This window comes from Dasypus novemcinctus, chromosome 4, assembly GCF_030445035.2.
Source record: "Dasypus novemcinctus isolate mDasNov1 chromosome 4, mDasNov1.1.hap2, whole genome shotgun sequence".
NCBI lineage: Eukaryota > Metazoa > Chordata > Mammalia > Cingulata > Dasypodidae > Dasypus > Dasypus novemcinctus.
Genome location: NC_080676.1, coordinates 60,038,100 through 60,054,124, shown reverse-complemented (window position 1 = coordinate 60,054,124; position 16,025 = coordinate 60,038,100). Strand labels below are relative to the sequence as shown.

Here is a 16,025-nt window from a genome sequence, read left to right as displayed (position 1 = left end):
ATGCGTGTACGAGGGAAGTGTGAGATGCGTGTACGAGGGAAGTGTGAGATGCGTGTTGGGAGAGGAAACCTCGCTCAGAGAAACGCAGGGACCAGCCCACGGGGAGGCTCGAGTGGGCGTGTACTCGCGTGCACAGCTCTCCGCGGAGAGTGTGGACGCGTGTTTCAGTTCTCCAGACGACCCAGCGCGGAGGGAAGTGTGCATGGGAAGTGTGCTTGCGAGCTGGTGTGCCGGGTGAACACCGAGCCGCCGAGGCGTGTATCTGAGCGTGATGGCCTTCCGTCGGGTTCCGCTCTGAGGATCGCGTGAGGGGTTTGGGAGAGGCTGGCTGTGACGCTGGGAGCCACCGACCACGGCGCTCCCGGGCAGGAAGTCTGCAGAGCCGCGGGGTTGGCCGAGGGACGCGCGGCGTCCGGGCCGGCTGGCGCGCGCTGCGTGTGCGCGCGAGGGGCGCGGCGCGCGCCGCGACGGAGGGAGGGAGGCCGCGCGGGGAGGCGGCGGCAGGCCCAGCCCCCGGTCGCTGCGCCCGGGGCGGCTCCTCCGCGAGCCTGGGACCGCCGCGCTCCAGCCGCCGCGCGCTGGCGTGACTCCCGGCCCGCGCCGCGCCCTCCCGCGTCTGCAGCAGGCTCGGCTTCCTGCCTGCCCAGACGCCGCTTCTCCCGGGCTCCTGGTCTCGGCTCCGCGCGGAAGGAGAGGAAATGAGTGCGGCGGCGGCTCCGGCGCCCGAGAGGGGTTGGAAGAGCGAGAAAGTGGACGAGGCTCAGGCCCTGGCGCGGAGTTGCGCTGCCCGCAGACCCGACTTCCAGCCGTGCGATGGGCTGTCCATCTGTGCCACGCACAGCCATGGCAAGTGCTTCAAGCTGCACTGGTGCTGTCACCTAGGATGGTGTCACTGTAAGTAGAGCCGCGTCTCCCCGCCTTCTGCCGCGAATTTGGGCTCGCCCGCGGGCGGTCCGCGTCGCCGCTGGGACACCGCTGGGACACCGCTGCTGGGGGCTCCGGGCTCGGCGGCGGCTGCTCTGCCGCTGGCTTGGGCGGCCCTGAGCTCGGGGCCGGCGGGAGCAGCCCCCGCGCCCCACGACTCGGGTTAGCGCTGCCTTAGCAACGAAATGAAATCCCTTGGGGAGCCTAGCTTTAGCCGCGTCTACAGAAGGGGATCTCCTTCCCAAGGAAACGGGAACCTATTTTTTCCTTTTTTTCCTTTTTCTTTTCTTTTTTATCCCAGACGCCAGTGTTGAGAAATGGTAGAAAGCCGTCAGAGTTGATAACCGGAAGGGAAGCCTTCTTTCAGGATTGATGGTTAAAACATTCTTTTTCTTTCTCAGTTTTGCCTTTCTGAGCTGCTATTTCAAAGAAAAGAACCCTTGGAAATCAAATTGTGGCCCATGAATTGTCTCCAAATTGCGAAAGCGCTGAAGTATGATGGGCTGCTTCCAACAAGTTAATGTTAACAGTTTGGGAGGGCAAATTCCTTAAATACCCAGTTGCAGCATATACAACCAATATGTGAGAATGTTTTAAAATTACAAAATAAAATAAAGGAAAGGTAAACTTAATCTTACAAACAATTTATAAAAGCCAGAACTAAATTGTCTAAGTCTCTTCTATGTATTCATGCCTGTGGTTTTTTAAATGGATTAAACTTAAGTAGCCATTTAATCCGAATTCCACAATTTGATTAGTTCAAATTGTGGAATCTGGCCTGTCATATCCTATGAGTCATTTCTTTCAGAAATAAATATATTCTAAACATAGTTTCCACATAGTTTTATAATAGATTTTTGAAGTGCTTCTTTAGGACACAAATTCTCCCAGTGGTTTTCCCCCTTGTTGGTTAGAAAAAAAATGGCTCCCAACCAGAGATTCAGTACATAAAGAATCCTTTTTTATATTTATTGAACATAACTGAATGTTTTTAAATTGAATCTACGAATTAAATGATAGAGATTTTTACATTTTCTTTACAAATTCAAGGCACATGGAACAGTATTGATGTTTTTGTGTTCCAGCTGCTGATGGATTGGTTTCTTCCTATTGCTCTCAAATCCATTCCAGTTAGGAAGCATTGCTTAAGTGGAGGGCAGGATACAAAGTTGAAAGTAGCAGTTGTAGGGAGTCTGAGATGCTGACATGCATAGGTAGGATGTATCTGGTGTGAGTCCATTTCCTGGGGATGAATAGAATCAGAGCATAGAATGTGGAGGACATTAAAGATGGTCTGGCAGTGCCTGCCTGATTTCAGCAGTTTCTCTAATTATTCCACTGCAGATGGGAACCTTGCACTCTTCTCTGGTAGGTTTTTCCACTATGAGACAGGTTTGACTTTTAAAATAATCTTCTTTATATGGAAGCTGAAATCAATTACTTCTAACTTTTTTACACCGGTCCTCTTTCTCCCTTATGGCATTACATAGGATGATCTAATTCCTTCTTAGACCATGGCTGTTTCAACTCTTCAGATATACATTTCTTGTGGACATGGACTGTTCTCTCTGTATTCCCAGCCAGTCACTTTCGGAATGTCTGGTCCACCATAGGTTTGAAATTCGTGTTTGTTAAATGGCTGACTGAAGATAGCCATCATGTTCCTCCCAAGGCATCATTTTGTTCCCTTTAAATATCTCTGTTCTCTTCTACCTTTCCTTTTATGGAATACTATCAAGGCTCCTAAGGAGCCTGGTAGTTCTGTTGTGAACATGTGCCAATTTGGTTATAATCCTTTGAAGACTGTGACCCCTAGGAGGTACACAATACCCTGGTTGTGTTTGATCAGTATAAAGTTAAGCAGGACTGCTACTTCCCATGGTTGAGATACTACTGCTGTTGCAGCTGGCATCACATTGGCTTTTCTGATATCCACATATCATTATACTGAACTTCTTGTCAGATTAGTGTGCTGTCAACTAAAATCATTAAGTTTTTTTTTTTTTTTTTTTTACACATGTGGCAGCTAAGCCACAGCTTGCCTATCTTTTTGGGTACAGGTTACTGAACTCTTAGTTATTTTCCCTATTAAATTTAATTTCATTAGCATTTTTTCTGGCTTAACTTTGTCTTTTTGTATCTTTTTTTTTTTTTTTTTAAGATTTATTTATTTATTCAATTCCCCCCCCTCCCCCGGTTGTCCGTTCTCTGTGTCTATTTGCTGCGTCTTGTTTCTTTGTCCGCTTTCTGTTGTCAGCAGCACGGGAGGTGTGGGTGGCGCCAGGGAGGTGTGGGTGGCGCCATTCCTCGGCAGGCTGCTCCCTCCTTCGCGCTGGGCGGCTCTCCTTATGGGTGCACTCCTTGCGCGTGGGGCTCCCCTACGCGGGGGACACCCCTGTGTGGCACGGCACTCCTTGCGCGCATCAGCACTGCTCCACACGGGTCAAGGAGGCCCGGGGCTTGAACTGCGGGCCTCCCATGTGGTAGACGGACGCCCTAACCACTGGGCCAAAGTCCGTTTCCCTTGTCCGCTTCTGTTGTCATTAGCTGCACGGGAAGCGTGGGTGGCGCAATTCCTGGGCAGGCTGCACTTTCTTTCACGCTGGGCGGCTCTCCTTATGGGTGCACTCCTTGCGCGTGGGGCTCCCCTACGCGGGGGACACCCCTGCGTGGCAGGGCACTCCTTGCGCGCATCAGCACTGCGCATGGCCAGCTCCACACGGGTCAAGGAGGCCCAAGGTTTGAGCCGCGGACCTCCCATGTGGTAGACGGACGCCCTAACCACTGGGCCAAGTCCGTTTCCCTCTTTTTGTATCTTGACTCTTTTAAAATATATATTAGCTATTCCCCCCATGTTGATGTCACCCATATATTGGATGCCAACAGTTGTACAGTTACCATCCACATCTTCATTCAAGTTATTGAAAAGATTGTTGAACAGGAGAAAGCCATAGATTGAGCCCTGAAGCTTGCCAGTAGAACTGCCCTTCAGGTTGACAACAATTTATTAATTAGCACTTGTTAGTTATGGTTGTTCAAACAATTATCTAGTTGCCTAAGTGTGCTGTTATCCATCTTACAGTTATCTTGTCAATATGGGTATAATGAGAACCTGGTCAAATACCTTCTTGAAATCTCCTTGACACATTCTTTCTATTGCTGCTTCTTCTATGATCTAAACACACTTTTTCTTTTAAAAAGAAAAAAAATTAGATTAGTTTTGCATAACTGACTTTTAGTAAAATCAGGTAGCTTCCACAAAGGCTTACCATTTTCTAAGTGATTAGAAGCTATATTTAAAAATAATTTGAATTTAGAAAAGATTGATGTCAAATATAGTGTGCTGTTGTTGGCAGTTCTTTCTGTCTTTTAAGAATCAGACCTACATTTATTTGCTCTTTTCCAGTCTTTGGCAATCCTCTGGGTCTTCCTTCCTCCACTGGCAGCAATTTAGCGATCTCATTCATGAGGAACTTGAATTCATATATAGCAGCAAGATACTCTGCACCTACATTGGAGATCAGTTCTTTCTATCATTTTCAGGCCAGAAACCATTTTTCGTGGAAAAAAGCAGACTTAACATATTCGAGAAGTTCTGCTTTCTTTTGGTGTTCATGAAGATTACAATATCAGAACTAAGGAGCAACCCTTCACTTCTGTTGAGTGCGTGTTGAGCACTTTCTCTCCATGAGATATTATGGAAACTAGTTATGGAAACTAGGAATACAAATCTGAATGCAGCTGGACCTTGCCCTTTAAGCAATTTCTAAGGGCATGGCCCATGCCATATTGTATTCCTTTAAAATTGTAAGTGATATGGATGAGGAAACTATCAATTTTGTTCACCAAATCTGAAAATGCTAAAATAGAAGGACTACCTTGATGCTTGAAAGAGGTAAATTCAGAACAAATTAAGGAAGTTCAGCTTTAAATGGTTGATGGTAAGCTTATGGAATTCATGACCTTATGAAATATAAAAACCTGAAAAGTATATAAAAGACAAATAAAGCATGTACATTTCATAGATGTAAAACTTGATGAGTTATTAAAGGAAATTATTATATTTGCATAATGGCAGATTTTTTAGGACTGTCAGGGAAACTGTAATGTGTTCTGATGTCACTGTCAAAAGATTATTGGCTAAATAAACTAAGCCCTGGAATCTGTACGTTTTTTTCCCCAGTAAGCAGCAATAATAACATTGGCTTAGATTAATTAGTGAAGGTTTAAAAGAGGAATTTTGAGAAAGAAAGGAAAAAAACATAACTTGGGAAGGGAAGTGGGTTAGGAAAAAATAAATCATGCAGATATTGTAAAGTAGATTTTTATGAGTGGTGTAGATAGACTATGTAGAAGGAATAATAAAATAGATTGTTGAGATAGCAGGGAGGGATGAACAGGAAAGGTGAAGTCTCGAGTTTCAGTTGATAGAGCCATTAGCATTATATTGAAAAGATGGGCAATTGGGAAGTGAAATCAGCAAGGGTGATTATTTTGATATTAGTGTAAAAAAAGATTGAAATTCATACAGCAAGGTCCATTTAATGGAAATGGAATAGAGCAGGGTAGGAGAACAATTATCGGGCTAATACTGTAGTCCAGGCATGTGTTGAGGAGGGCTGAGCCTAAGGCAGTGTTCACCACATTGGAAGATAGTATGTGTATCTAAAACGTATTAAGGAGCAATTGAGAGGGAAGGCCAAAAAAAGGTGATTTGTTCATTAGACACATATTAAGTGCCAAATAAGTGGCAGTCCCCCATATAGGCACTGGGAATACAATGGTGAGCAAAACAGGGACAGGCTTTGTTGTCATGGAATTGACAGTCTAGAAGGGGGTCACACAGTCTAAGCATGCCAGCATATAGTTATAAACTGTGATAAATGCTATGAAAGAAAAGCTCAGGGTGTTTGCTATAGAAGTATATCACAGGGGGATATGATCCAGTCAGGCTTCCCCAAGGAAATGATGTTTGATCCTAGAGATGCAGATGGATTAAGTAGGCAAAGGACGGAAAAGGATAGTAAGGAGGGAAGAACATTCTTGGCAGAAGGAAGGCAATGGAAAGAGTACCTGAGACAGTTGGGAGTGGGATAAACTGAGGAATGCAAGATGAGTGACATGGCTTGAGTGGAGAGAGTGAGGGGCTGTATGACAGTGCTTAAGGCAGGCAGGGGGCCAGAGCCATTTGAAGCCCTCGGAAAGGTGTAAAGTCAGACAGTTAAATGGTCCAGTTGTAGTTGGGAAAGAATGGATTTGGGGAGCCGAGTTAGAAGCTATCGCTGTGGTCTGGGAGAGAGATGTTGGCAGTGCGGACCAGGCTGTTACAGGTGGATGGATTTGAGAGATACTTGGAGATGAAATCTTTAGGATTGATTATACTTGGAGAGCGAGGAAGAGGAATGTTTTCACATATACTTTCTAGTCTTCTAGAATTCTGCTAATGCAACTTGGATGGATGGTGGTGCTAGCCACTAACAGCGTCAACAAACTGCTAGGATAGGGTAGCTTTGGAGGAAGGTCGTGAATTCATTTTTGGATCTGTTGAGTGTAAGCTACTTTTGTCATCACATAGGTTGTAATGGAGGCAAGGTCTGGGTTAGAGGTAATATGGAAGTCGTTGACTTTTTTATAGATTGCTGTTGTAGCCATGTGAAGGGTGAGACGGCCAAGAGAGGGACTATCGTAAGAGAACAGGAGAAAACCCTTAGGCTTTTCTTTAGAACACCAACATTTAGAATCTGGGCACAGGAGAATAAGCTGGCAGAGGGGTATTAGAAGAGATGCCCAGAGGAGAAAAATGTGGAAAGAATGATATTACAGAAGCCAAGGGAAATGAGTATTTCACAGATAGAATAAGAAGATGAAACAGGTTTTCAGCAGGTAATTAATTCTTAGATATTGGTAAAATATATAAATAGTAATTTTCTTCATTACTGAAGAAGAAGGTAAAAGGTTTGTCCTGCAACAGTAACTTTGGAAATAAAATTATTGTAATATTGGCCAAAGTGAATTATTCAAGGTAGTGAATATAGACAGAGAAGAGCAAAGCCCCAGAGCTGAGCCTTGGGACAAAGAGATGAAGTAATATTTATTGAGTGACTATTTTGTGCCAGTGTAAGCTTATTATGCCAAGTATTTAATAGACAATTATGCCATCATGTCCGTTTTTCAGATGGGGAAAGTTTTAGAGAAATTAAGTAATTTACTCATGGACAAACAGTTAGTGAGGAGTAGAGCAAGGGTTTGAATCCAGGTCTTTCTGATTCCAGGACCTGGGCCTTTAACCACTATAGGTACTTACTATAGAGCGATTTAAAAGTAAGGCGCAAAACCTACAGGCGGCGGACTTGGCCCAGTGGTTAGGGCGTTTGTCTACCACATGGGAGGTCCGTGGTTCAAACCCTGGGCCTCCTTGACCCGTGTGGAGCTGGCCCATGCGCAGTGCTGATGTGTGCAAGGAGTGCCCTGCCACGCAGAGGTGTCCCCTTCATAGGGGAGCCCCATGCACAAGGAGTGCGCCCCATAAGGAGAGCTGCCCAGCGCGAAAGAAAGTGCAGTCTGCCCAAGAATGGTGCTGCGCACACAGAGAGCTGACACATCAAGATGACGCAACGAAAAGAAACACAGATTCCCGTGCTGCTGACAACAACAGAAGCGGACAAAGAAGACGACGCAGCAAATAGACACAGAGAACAGACAATGTGGGGCGGGGCGGGGGGGGGGAGGGGGGACGGGAGAGAAATAAATTAAAAAATAAATCTTAAAAAAAAAACCAACAGAGCTCAGTTCCATTAAATCCATTTTTTGGGGAAAGTTTTTAAGAAATGGGTGGCAAATTGGATCATTTGCAATAGTGATCATCCAGAAGAATAACAACTGTAAGGAAGTCACTGAATGTGGTGGGAAATGAAATATGAGTTAAGGGTTAAGGAAGAGAAAGTGATTAGAAGGTGAGGGGGGGTGGGGGGTGGGGGTGTGTGAATGTACATGGTATAATGTAGGTGCCACCGGCAGAAGTCAGAATTGGCTTAATAAAATCACATAATAAATGAGCTCAGTTTTCTGCAGAAGACATCTTAAAAGATGGCTTTCTCTTTCAGGTTGAAAGCAGGAAGAGTGGGACTTGATGTAGTCTAATAGATGATATTAGCATATCTAAAGAAAGCCTGTCACAGCAGAAAATGGATGGACAGCTTGGAAATAATAGAAAAGTGGGAGTTGGAGAGGTAGAATTTGGAAGTGTTTTTTCAGGACTGTTCAGAGAAGGTGGTATGCTGCCTCGAGGCTTGAGTATCTAATCTCTATGGCTAGACTATCCCAGCAAATATTTGGCTATAATTTGGCTCCTATTTATAAATTTCCTCTAGGGAGAGAAATCAGGACTTGAGGGCAAATACATGTCTCAAGATTAGTTAGTAAATTAACACTGAGGTTTTTGTTTTACTCTATTTGTTTTTTTCTTTCTGTGCTTCAATATAAATCTAGAGAAAGCCACAAAATCAAGTTCTAACTTCCTCAGGGTAATGCCAGCTGGTTTTCCTAAGGGCTATTTTAATCATATCAGTGACAGTAGTCACAGAAAATTTATTCGATAAGTTTGACAGTGAAAACTAATAATAAAAAAATAGTGTTAGTTGGATTGGATGGAAAACTCAATTGAATCTTTTTTTCTAAGAATGAGAGTCCTAACCATGTCTGGTGGTTAAAGGAAGAGGATACAGATGTTAGGAGGACAAGTGTGAGATCACGTTCTGAGTGGGTTGCCTCAAAGCTTTTCCAAAGGTAAAGAACAGTGATAAGCTTCTTTCCATCTAACTGGTGCTTTAACCGTGGGCACACATATCAACTTCAACAACAACAATACATGTAATGCTTATGTGCAGGCACAGGTCTACTGTTTTTGCAAATTTTAAATCTTATGATTACCTTGTGAGATAGGCACTGTTATTATTTTCCTTTTTTAAATTAGGAAACTTGTGGAAGGTCACACTTAATAGTTCTGATTGCATATGGTTTATGTCCATCAGAATCTTACAAACCAGGTGGCAACCAGGTCTGTAGGTTTCTTGGTTCTGTTCAAGGTATAAGTGAGGATGATTTAGCCATTTTAAAATTCTTTTTTTTTAGCAAGCAGAAATTAAGTAAAATTAGAATGGTTTCTGATTTTAGAAGGAAAATTATATGCAATATGAATGTTTTCAGAGTGGTTGTGATCTATAAAACTGCGTTTGGAACATAATAAGGAAAACAACAAAGATAATTAAATTATACATTTTGAAGAAGAAATTTAGTTTTTTATTGCCTTCAGCTTTGAAAGTTCTATTTTGTAATAGTTGCTATGTGATAATTGTCTTTACCATGAAATCTTCCTTTGTGCTCCATCATCACTCTTTTACTGCAGCCTGTTTGCCATCAATGAAGTAGTGGATAGTTCTGGTTAATCAGATATGCTGATTAATAGAGAACTGTTGTATATGTGGAACATGGGTTACCAAATTTCAAAGCATTAGAATATTACAAAACTTAGGCTATGTTAAAGTTAAGCTGAACATACTTTACCCTGATGATTTAGAAGTTATGTCAGGATCCAGTGGTTTATCTTGATCATCACTTGGAATAGAGATTTTGCACAGACAAATGGCAAAAGTACCAGTTAATGGAGGAGACCTGGTTGACAGAATGCTGGACAAAGTGACTTAATTGTAATCTTTGCAAGTTACTTTATTCTAACTCACAGCATTTCAGTTTGTTTTGCTCTTGTTCTTATTGTTGGTCTGTTCTTGAATTTTCTGATGTTGACAGTAGTCTCTAAGGATAATGTCAAAAATGTAGCGTGCCAACAACATGGAATATACCCCTCCAGCTGTGTCTGCACAATGCCCCAAAAACAGTCTATTCAGAACAAATTCTTTAATCTCCCTAGTGTTTATATGTTGATTTAAGATGGGATGTTTTGGTGTAATATAGACATATTTTTCCTCTGTATCTCATTAAAAAAAAAAGACTTATTTATTTCTCACCACCCCCTTGATGTTTTGCACTTGCTGTATCTGTTTGTCTTTCTTGTTTCTTTAGGAGGCACTGGGAGCCAAACCTGGGACCTCTGGTGTGGGAGGGAGGCACCTAATTGCTTGAGCCAACTCCACTCCCTGCTTTGTTGTGTCTCTTATCATCATGTTTTTCTTCTTGTGTCTCTTGTTGCATCATGTTGTGTCAGCTTGCCATGCCAGCCCCTTCAAGCTGGTTCCTGTGTCCTTTTGACATAACCCTATCATTTTTTGAGTATTTCCCTGCTTTCGTGTACAACAGGATGTTCCAGACTTACCTCGTAATTTCTCTGCCCCGGACCAGAAATCAGCTATTCTTCTAAGTAGCCCACGTTCCTTTCTGTGAGAAATGGTATAGAAATCATTATCTGGGCTTTAGGTATGCTTATTTACACTGGGATGTTATTGGATTTATGCCCTTTCAGTAGACAGATCTAGGAAATAGATGCATGCAAATATAGGCATTACCATAAAATAATAAACTTCATACAAATACTTCCAATTTATATATAGTAACTGTAGCAGTTTGATATGGTTATAAATTCCAAAAATAGATATTGGATTATGTTTGTAATCTGGTCTGTACCTGGGCATGACTGAGTTATGATTATGGTTTTGATTGGGCCATGTCATTAGGGCATTGAGTCCCCGCCCCTTGGTGGGTGAGGACTCATAGATAAAAGGCATGGCAAAGGACAGAGTTGAGGGTTTCTCATGTTGGAGTTTTGATGCTGGAGTCTTAAGCTGGAGCCCCAGAAGTCAGTATGCAGAGAAAAGAGAAGCAAGCCCCGGGAGGAGAGAACCTGAACGAGGAGAAGAACGCAGAGGAATAGAGATGGCTCCTTAGACAAGGCAGAAACCCCAGGGATATAGATTGAGCCATTTACCTGATAGTCTACAGCTTGTGGAGAGGCAAAGCCTAGAGAGCCTCATAGTCTACAGCTGACCTTGTGGAGGAAACAGAGGAGTTGAGCCCAGAGGAATCCAGGAAGTGTGAACCCTCACAGCCATCTTGCTTTAACATGTGAAAGTAGACTTTGGTGAGGGAAGTAACTTATGCCTTATGGCCTGGTATCTGTAAGCTCCTACTGAAATAAATACCCTCTTCAAAAAACAACCAATTTCTGGTATTTTGCATCAGCACCCCTTTGGCTGACTAATACAGTAACAAAGAATCTTCTTCATCTTACCACATTCTGTAGTTGCACCTCTATTTTCTCTGTTAGTAAAAACCCTGCTTCCTAATAACTTCAGAATATTTACTTATTTTCTCTTTTTGCAATGTCCAAGATAGTTTAGGAATTATAACATCAGTTCTACTACCAGCAACAAAGAGATGAATGAAGTGTCAGAGACTGTGTTCGAAAGCTTCTTGAATTAATTTTCTGTGTGTGGTTATTTTATAAATATTGATAATTCAGTTAGGTTTGTTTACCTCTGTATCAAATCCATTTTTGGGTTTATTCATTTTTGTTTTGTTTTTTTCATTTTATCAGGTTTACTTTTACCATCTTTTTTAATTAAAATTTTTATTTCGAGATAATTGTAGAATCACATGCAGTTACAAGAAATAATACAGAAAGATCCTATGTGCCCTTTACTCAGTTCCCCAGTGGTAATAGCCTATAAAACTATAGAAAATATCACAACCAGGATTTGACTGTGGCAGTCTGAGATTATTTTAGGACTCTCCAAAAGAGAAAGATTATGTTTATAAACTAATCTGTTCCTCTGGATGTGATATCCTTTGATTGTATTAAACTCAGTGGAGGGGCCTTTGATTAGATTACTAGATAAAAATCACTTTATGGCTTTTGATTGGGCTACATCAGTGGAGCATGGCTCAAGCTGAGTCTCTGCCCCCTGGCTAGGTCTTATATAAATGGACTCACATGGAATGACAGGCACAGGAAGAGAGAACTGTATCATTTTTTATCCTGCTGTGTGACAGAAAGGAGAAGGCTCAAACAGCTGATGCTTCAGGGAGAGATGAGCCATTTGCTTGATAGCTTACAGCTGAAATTGGGAAGAAAGTGGAACAGCCAAGACTGATACAGGAAGCCCTAAGAGACAAACCCTATGCTAGCTTGCAGCTAAAATCTGGAAGAAATGGAGCAACTGAGACTGAGAAAGGCCAGAGGTGAAGGAAAGACCAGGCAGGAATCACCTGCCATTTTGCTTCAAGATGTGGCAGCTGACCTTGGTGAGGAAGCACCTTTTATGGTGCCTCAGTTTAGACTTTTCACCCCAAATACCTCCCCTTTATAAAAGCTAACACATTTTCTGGCACTGTGCATTGGCAACCCTTTGACAAACCAAGACAGAAATTGGTACCAGGAGAGTGGGGTTGTGCTGCTGCAATTACCAAAAATGCTGGGATGGTTTTATAAATGGGTAAGGGATATTTTCTGGAGGAATTGTGAGATGCTTGATGCAAAAGGGCCTAGATGACTTTAAAGAGACTGTTGGTGGGAATATGGATCCTAAAGTTATTTCCAGTGAGGCCTTAGAAGGAAATGATGAAAGAATTATTGGAAACTGGAGAAAAGATCCTTGTTTGATGTTGTACAGAACTTGGCAAGATTGATTCCTGATGTTTGAGAGAAGGCAGAATTGGAAAATGATGAGCTTGGACATTTAGCTGAGGAGATTTCCAAAGTAAATGTGGAAAATGTAGTCTGGCTTCTCCTTTCAGCTTAGAGCAAAATGCAAGAGGAAAGAGATAAGCTGAGAACTGAAATGTTGGGCACAAAGAAACCAGAGATTGATTTTGGAAATTCCAAGCTTCCAGAAAACAAGCCCCCAGAAGATAGTGGCCCATATGAAAAAAAAAAAAACTAAATTTGGAACTTGTGAGGATTGAAAATACAGTTATCCAGGAAGCACTTGTGGAAAGCTTTCTGTCTGATGGCTTGGACCATGAATAATTAAGTAAATTTGGAACTTGTAAGTCAGGATTGAAAATACAGTTATCCAGGAAGGCCTTGTGGAAAGTCTTTCTGTCTGATGGCTCAGACCTCTGTTTCTTGCATGCTAAACCAACAAGCTTTTTGCGAGCTCTATATAAATGAAACCACTGTCAGCCTGGACTAAAAGGGACAGAGAGGAGAGAGATTGAAGGACAAACGGCTTAAGAAGAAAACCATGAAAGCTGGGGCCTGGAATTAAGGCATCTCCTTGGGCCTAGAGAGGGACCCTACCCATGTCTGCAGAGAAGGTGAGTTTGTCCTGGCGTTTGAAGGATGGCTGTTCCAGCCTATCGTTCAGGGAGAGTTTGGCCTCCCAGATGCTTGAAGAAAGTGGAACCGAAAGTCTGACTTTTGGGCAGGCTATAGGAAAGGGCAGACTTCCATGAGGCCCTGAGGAGAAAAAGAAACCACTGTTTTAAGGATGACTCTCAGACTTTGAATTTTAATAGAGTATGCCTTTCAGGTCTTCAGAACTGTCAGGGATCTGTGGCACATGTTTCCCTCCTGCATTCTCTGGATGATAATGCAAATGTTTATCCTATGTGTATTCCTCCTTTTTGCATTAGAAGCAGATAACATGTTTTCTAAGTTTCACAAGTCTACACACAGAGGGGAAATTTGCCCCAAGACAAACTGTATTCCTATAACTGATTTTGATGTGATTTTGTACTTAGCATTGCTATTGGAATGATTTAAGATTTTTTGGAATATTATATTGTCTTCTGGGGATTCAGAGGGTGGAGTGTGGCAGTTTGAAATTATTTTATGAATACCAAAAAGAGAAAGATTATATTTCTAAACTAATCTATTCCTCTGAGTGTGATAGCCTTTGATTGCATTAAATGGAGCTAAGGGCTTTGGATTAGATTACTTGATAAAATCATTTAAGGGCTTTTGATTGGGCTCTGTCAGTGAGGTGTGACTCAAGTTGAGTCTGTGCGCCTTGGCTGGGTCTCATATAAATGGAAACATACAGAAAGACTCACAGACGCAGGGAAAAAAAAGGGAACTGCCTTACTGCCACGTGAGAGAAAAGACTCCAGTTTTGCCCACAGCTGAGCTGCAAGGACAGATGCCTTAAGGAACAAGACCTATGCCTGGAGAGACAGGATCACTTAAGCATGAAGCCCCAAGAGGCTGGGCCCATAAAGCAGCTAAGGAAGAGTTGGTAAGCCCAGAAGGGAAGGCTGAAACCTTGCAGATATTGGTTATCTTGCTTTACCCCGTGGCAACACATTAGCATCAACAATAACTTACTTTGGTGTGAAAGCATCACTGCTTATGCCTTGATTTGGACATCTCATGGCCTTGAAACTGTAAGCTTTACCCCCAAATAAATCCCCTTCATAAAAGCCAACAGATTTCTGGTACTTTGCATCGGTGTCCCTTTGGCTGACTATAAAATTGACATTAATATAGTCAAGATAAAGATAATTTCCATCACCACCAGGAGCCCTGGTGTTGCCCTTTTATACTCACATGCTTTTCTGTTCTGCCCCCATCCCTCCTTAATCCTTGACAACTACTAATCCTTTTCTATAATTTTGTCACTTTGAGAATGTTATATAATGAAATCATACAGTATGCACCCTTTTATGATTTTTTTTTTTCAGCCAGCATAGTTTTCTTGAAATGCATCCAGGTGGTTGGTATATCAATAATTTGTTCATTCTTATTTTTGAGTAGTATTCCATGTAGTTTTAGTTGGCTAGGCTGCTGAAATGTAATATACCACAAATGGGTTGGATTTTATAATGAGGATTTATTTGCTTGCAAGTTTACAGTTCTGAGACTGTGAGAATGTCCCAGTCAGGGTGTCATCAGACAATGCTTACTCCCTGAAGATCACCTGCTGGTGATCCTGGACTCCAGTCACATGGCAAGGCATATACTGCTTCTGCTGGGCTCTTCCTCCTCCTCTGGGCTCCCTTGCCTTCAGATTCCTGCTTCCATGGTTCTAGCGTCATCTGAATTTGATTCTCTTATAAAGGACTCCAGGAAGAGGATTAAGACCCACAGTGGGTCACACCTTATTGAAGTATCCTAATCAAAAGATCCTACTTACAATAGGTTTACCCACAGAAATGGATTAAGAACATGATTTTCTGGGGTCCATCCAGCATTAAACTGTCAACATATGATGTAAATGTATCACAGTGCACTTAACTATTCACTTATTGAAGAATATCTGGTATATTTCTAGCTTTTATTAATAGCAATTACAAATAAAGCTGCTGTAAACATTTGTGTATATGTAAGCATAATCTTCATTTTTCTGGGATAAATCTCAGGAATGTAATTGCTGGGTCTTGTGGTATTTGCATGTTTAGTTTTGTAAGAAACTGCCAAACTGTTTTCCAGAGGGACTGTACCATTTTATATTCCCATCAGCAGTGTTGAGTAATCCAGTTTTTTTCATCTCATCCTCCATAGCCTTTGGGTTTTGTATTGGTCAGCCAAAGGGTGCTGATACAAAGTACCAGAAATCTGTTGGCTTTTATAAAGAGTATTTATTTTGGGTAAAATCTTACAGTTACAAGGCCCTAAAGAGTCCATAAGAGGTACTTTCTTAGCCAAGTCAGTTGCCAAATGTTGAAGCAAGATAGCAGGTGATCTCTGCAAGGGTTCAGCCTTCCTCTCCCTCAGCTGCAGACTGGCATAGGGCTTGTTTCTTTCTGGGCACTGTTGCAGACTATCAGGAGAATGGCTCATCCGTCTTCCTGGAGCATGATTTTGGTGTGAAATCTTAAAAATTTTACCTAGTACTCAATATCAGAGATTTTGGCCTATGTTTTCTTCTAAAAGTTTTATGGTTTTACATTTCACATTTAAGTTCATGATCCAATTTCTGTTAATTTTTGCATAAGCTGTGAGAATTTGACAGTTAGTTCATTTTAAAAATATATGGATGTCTAATTATTCCAGCACCATTTGTTAAAAAATTTCTTTCTTCCATTTAATTGCTTTTACATTAAAAAGAAATCAGTTGGGCATATTGTGTGATCTTTCTGGGATCTCTATTCTGTTCCACTGATATATGTGTCTATCTCTCTGCCAGTACCTCTGGTTTTGATTACTGTAT

General features: G+C 42.0%; 1 protein-coding gene across 1 annotated transcript in view; it reads left to right on the top strand.

The window, feature by feature from the left end:
- The first annotated feature begins 529 nt into the window (after positions 1–529).
- The window catches only part of C4H3orf70 (chromosome 4 C3orf70 homolog), a 99,325-nt gene continuing 83,829 nt past the window's right edge, over positions 530–16,025 (top strand). The window contains exon 1 of the mRNA XM_004473738.3: positions 530–894. Within this exon, the coding sequence (XP_004473795.2) occupies positions 699–894 (196 nt within the window). The 5' untranslated portion in view covers positions 530–698. The remainder of the gene's footprint in view (positions 895–16,025) is intronic.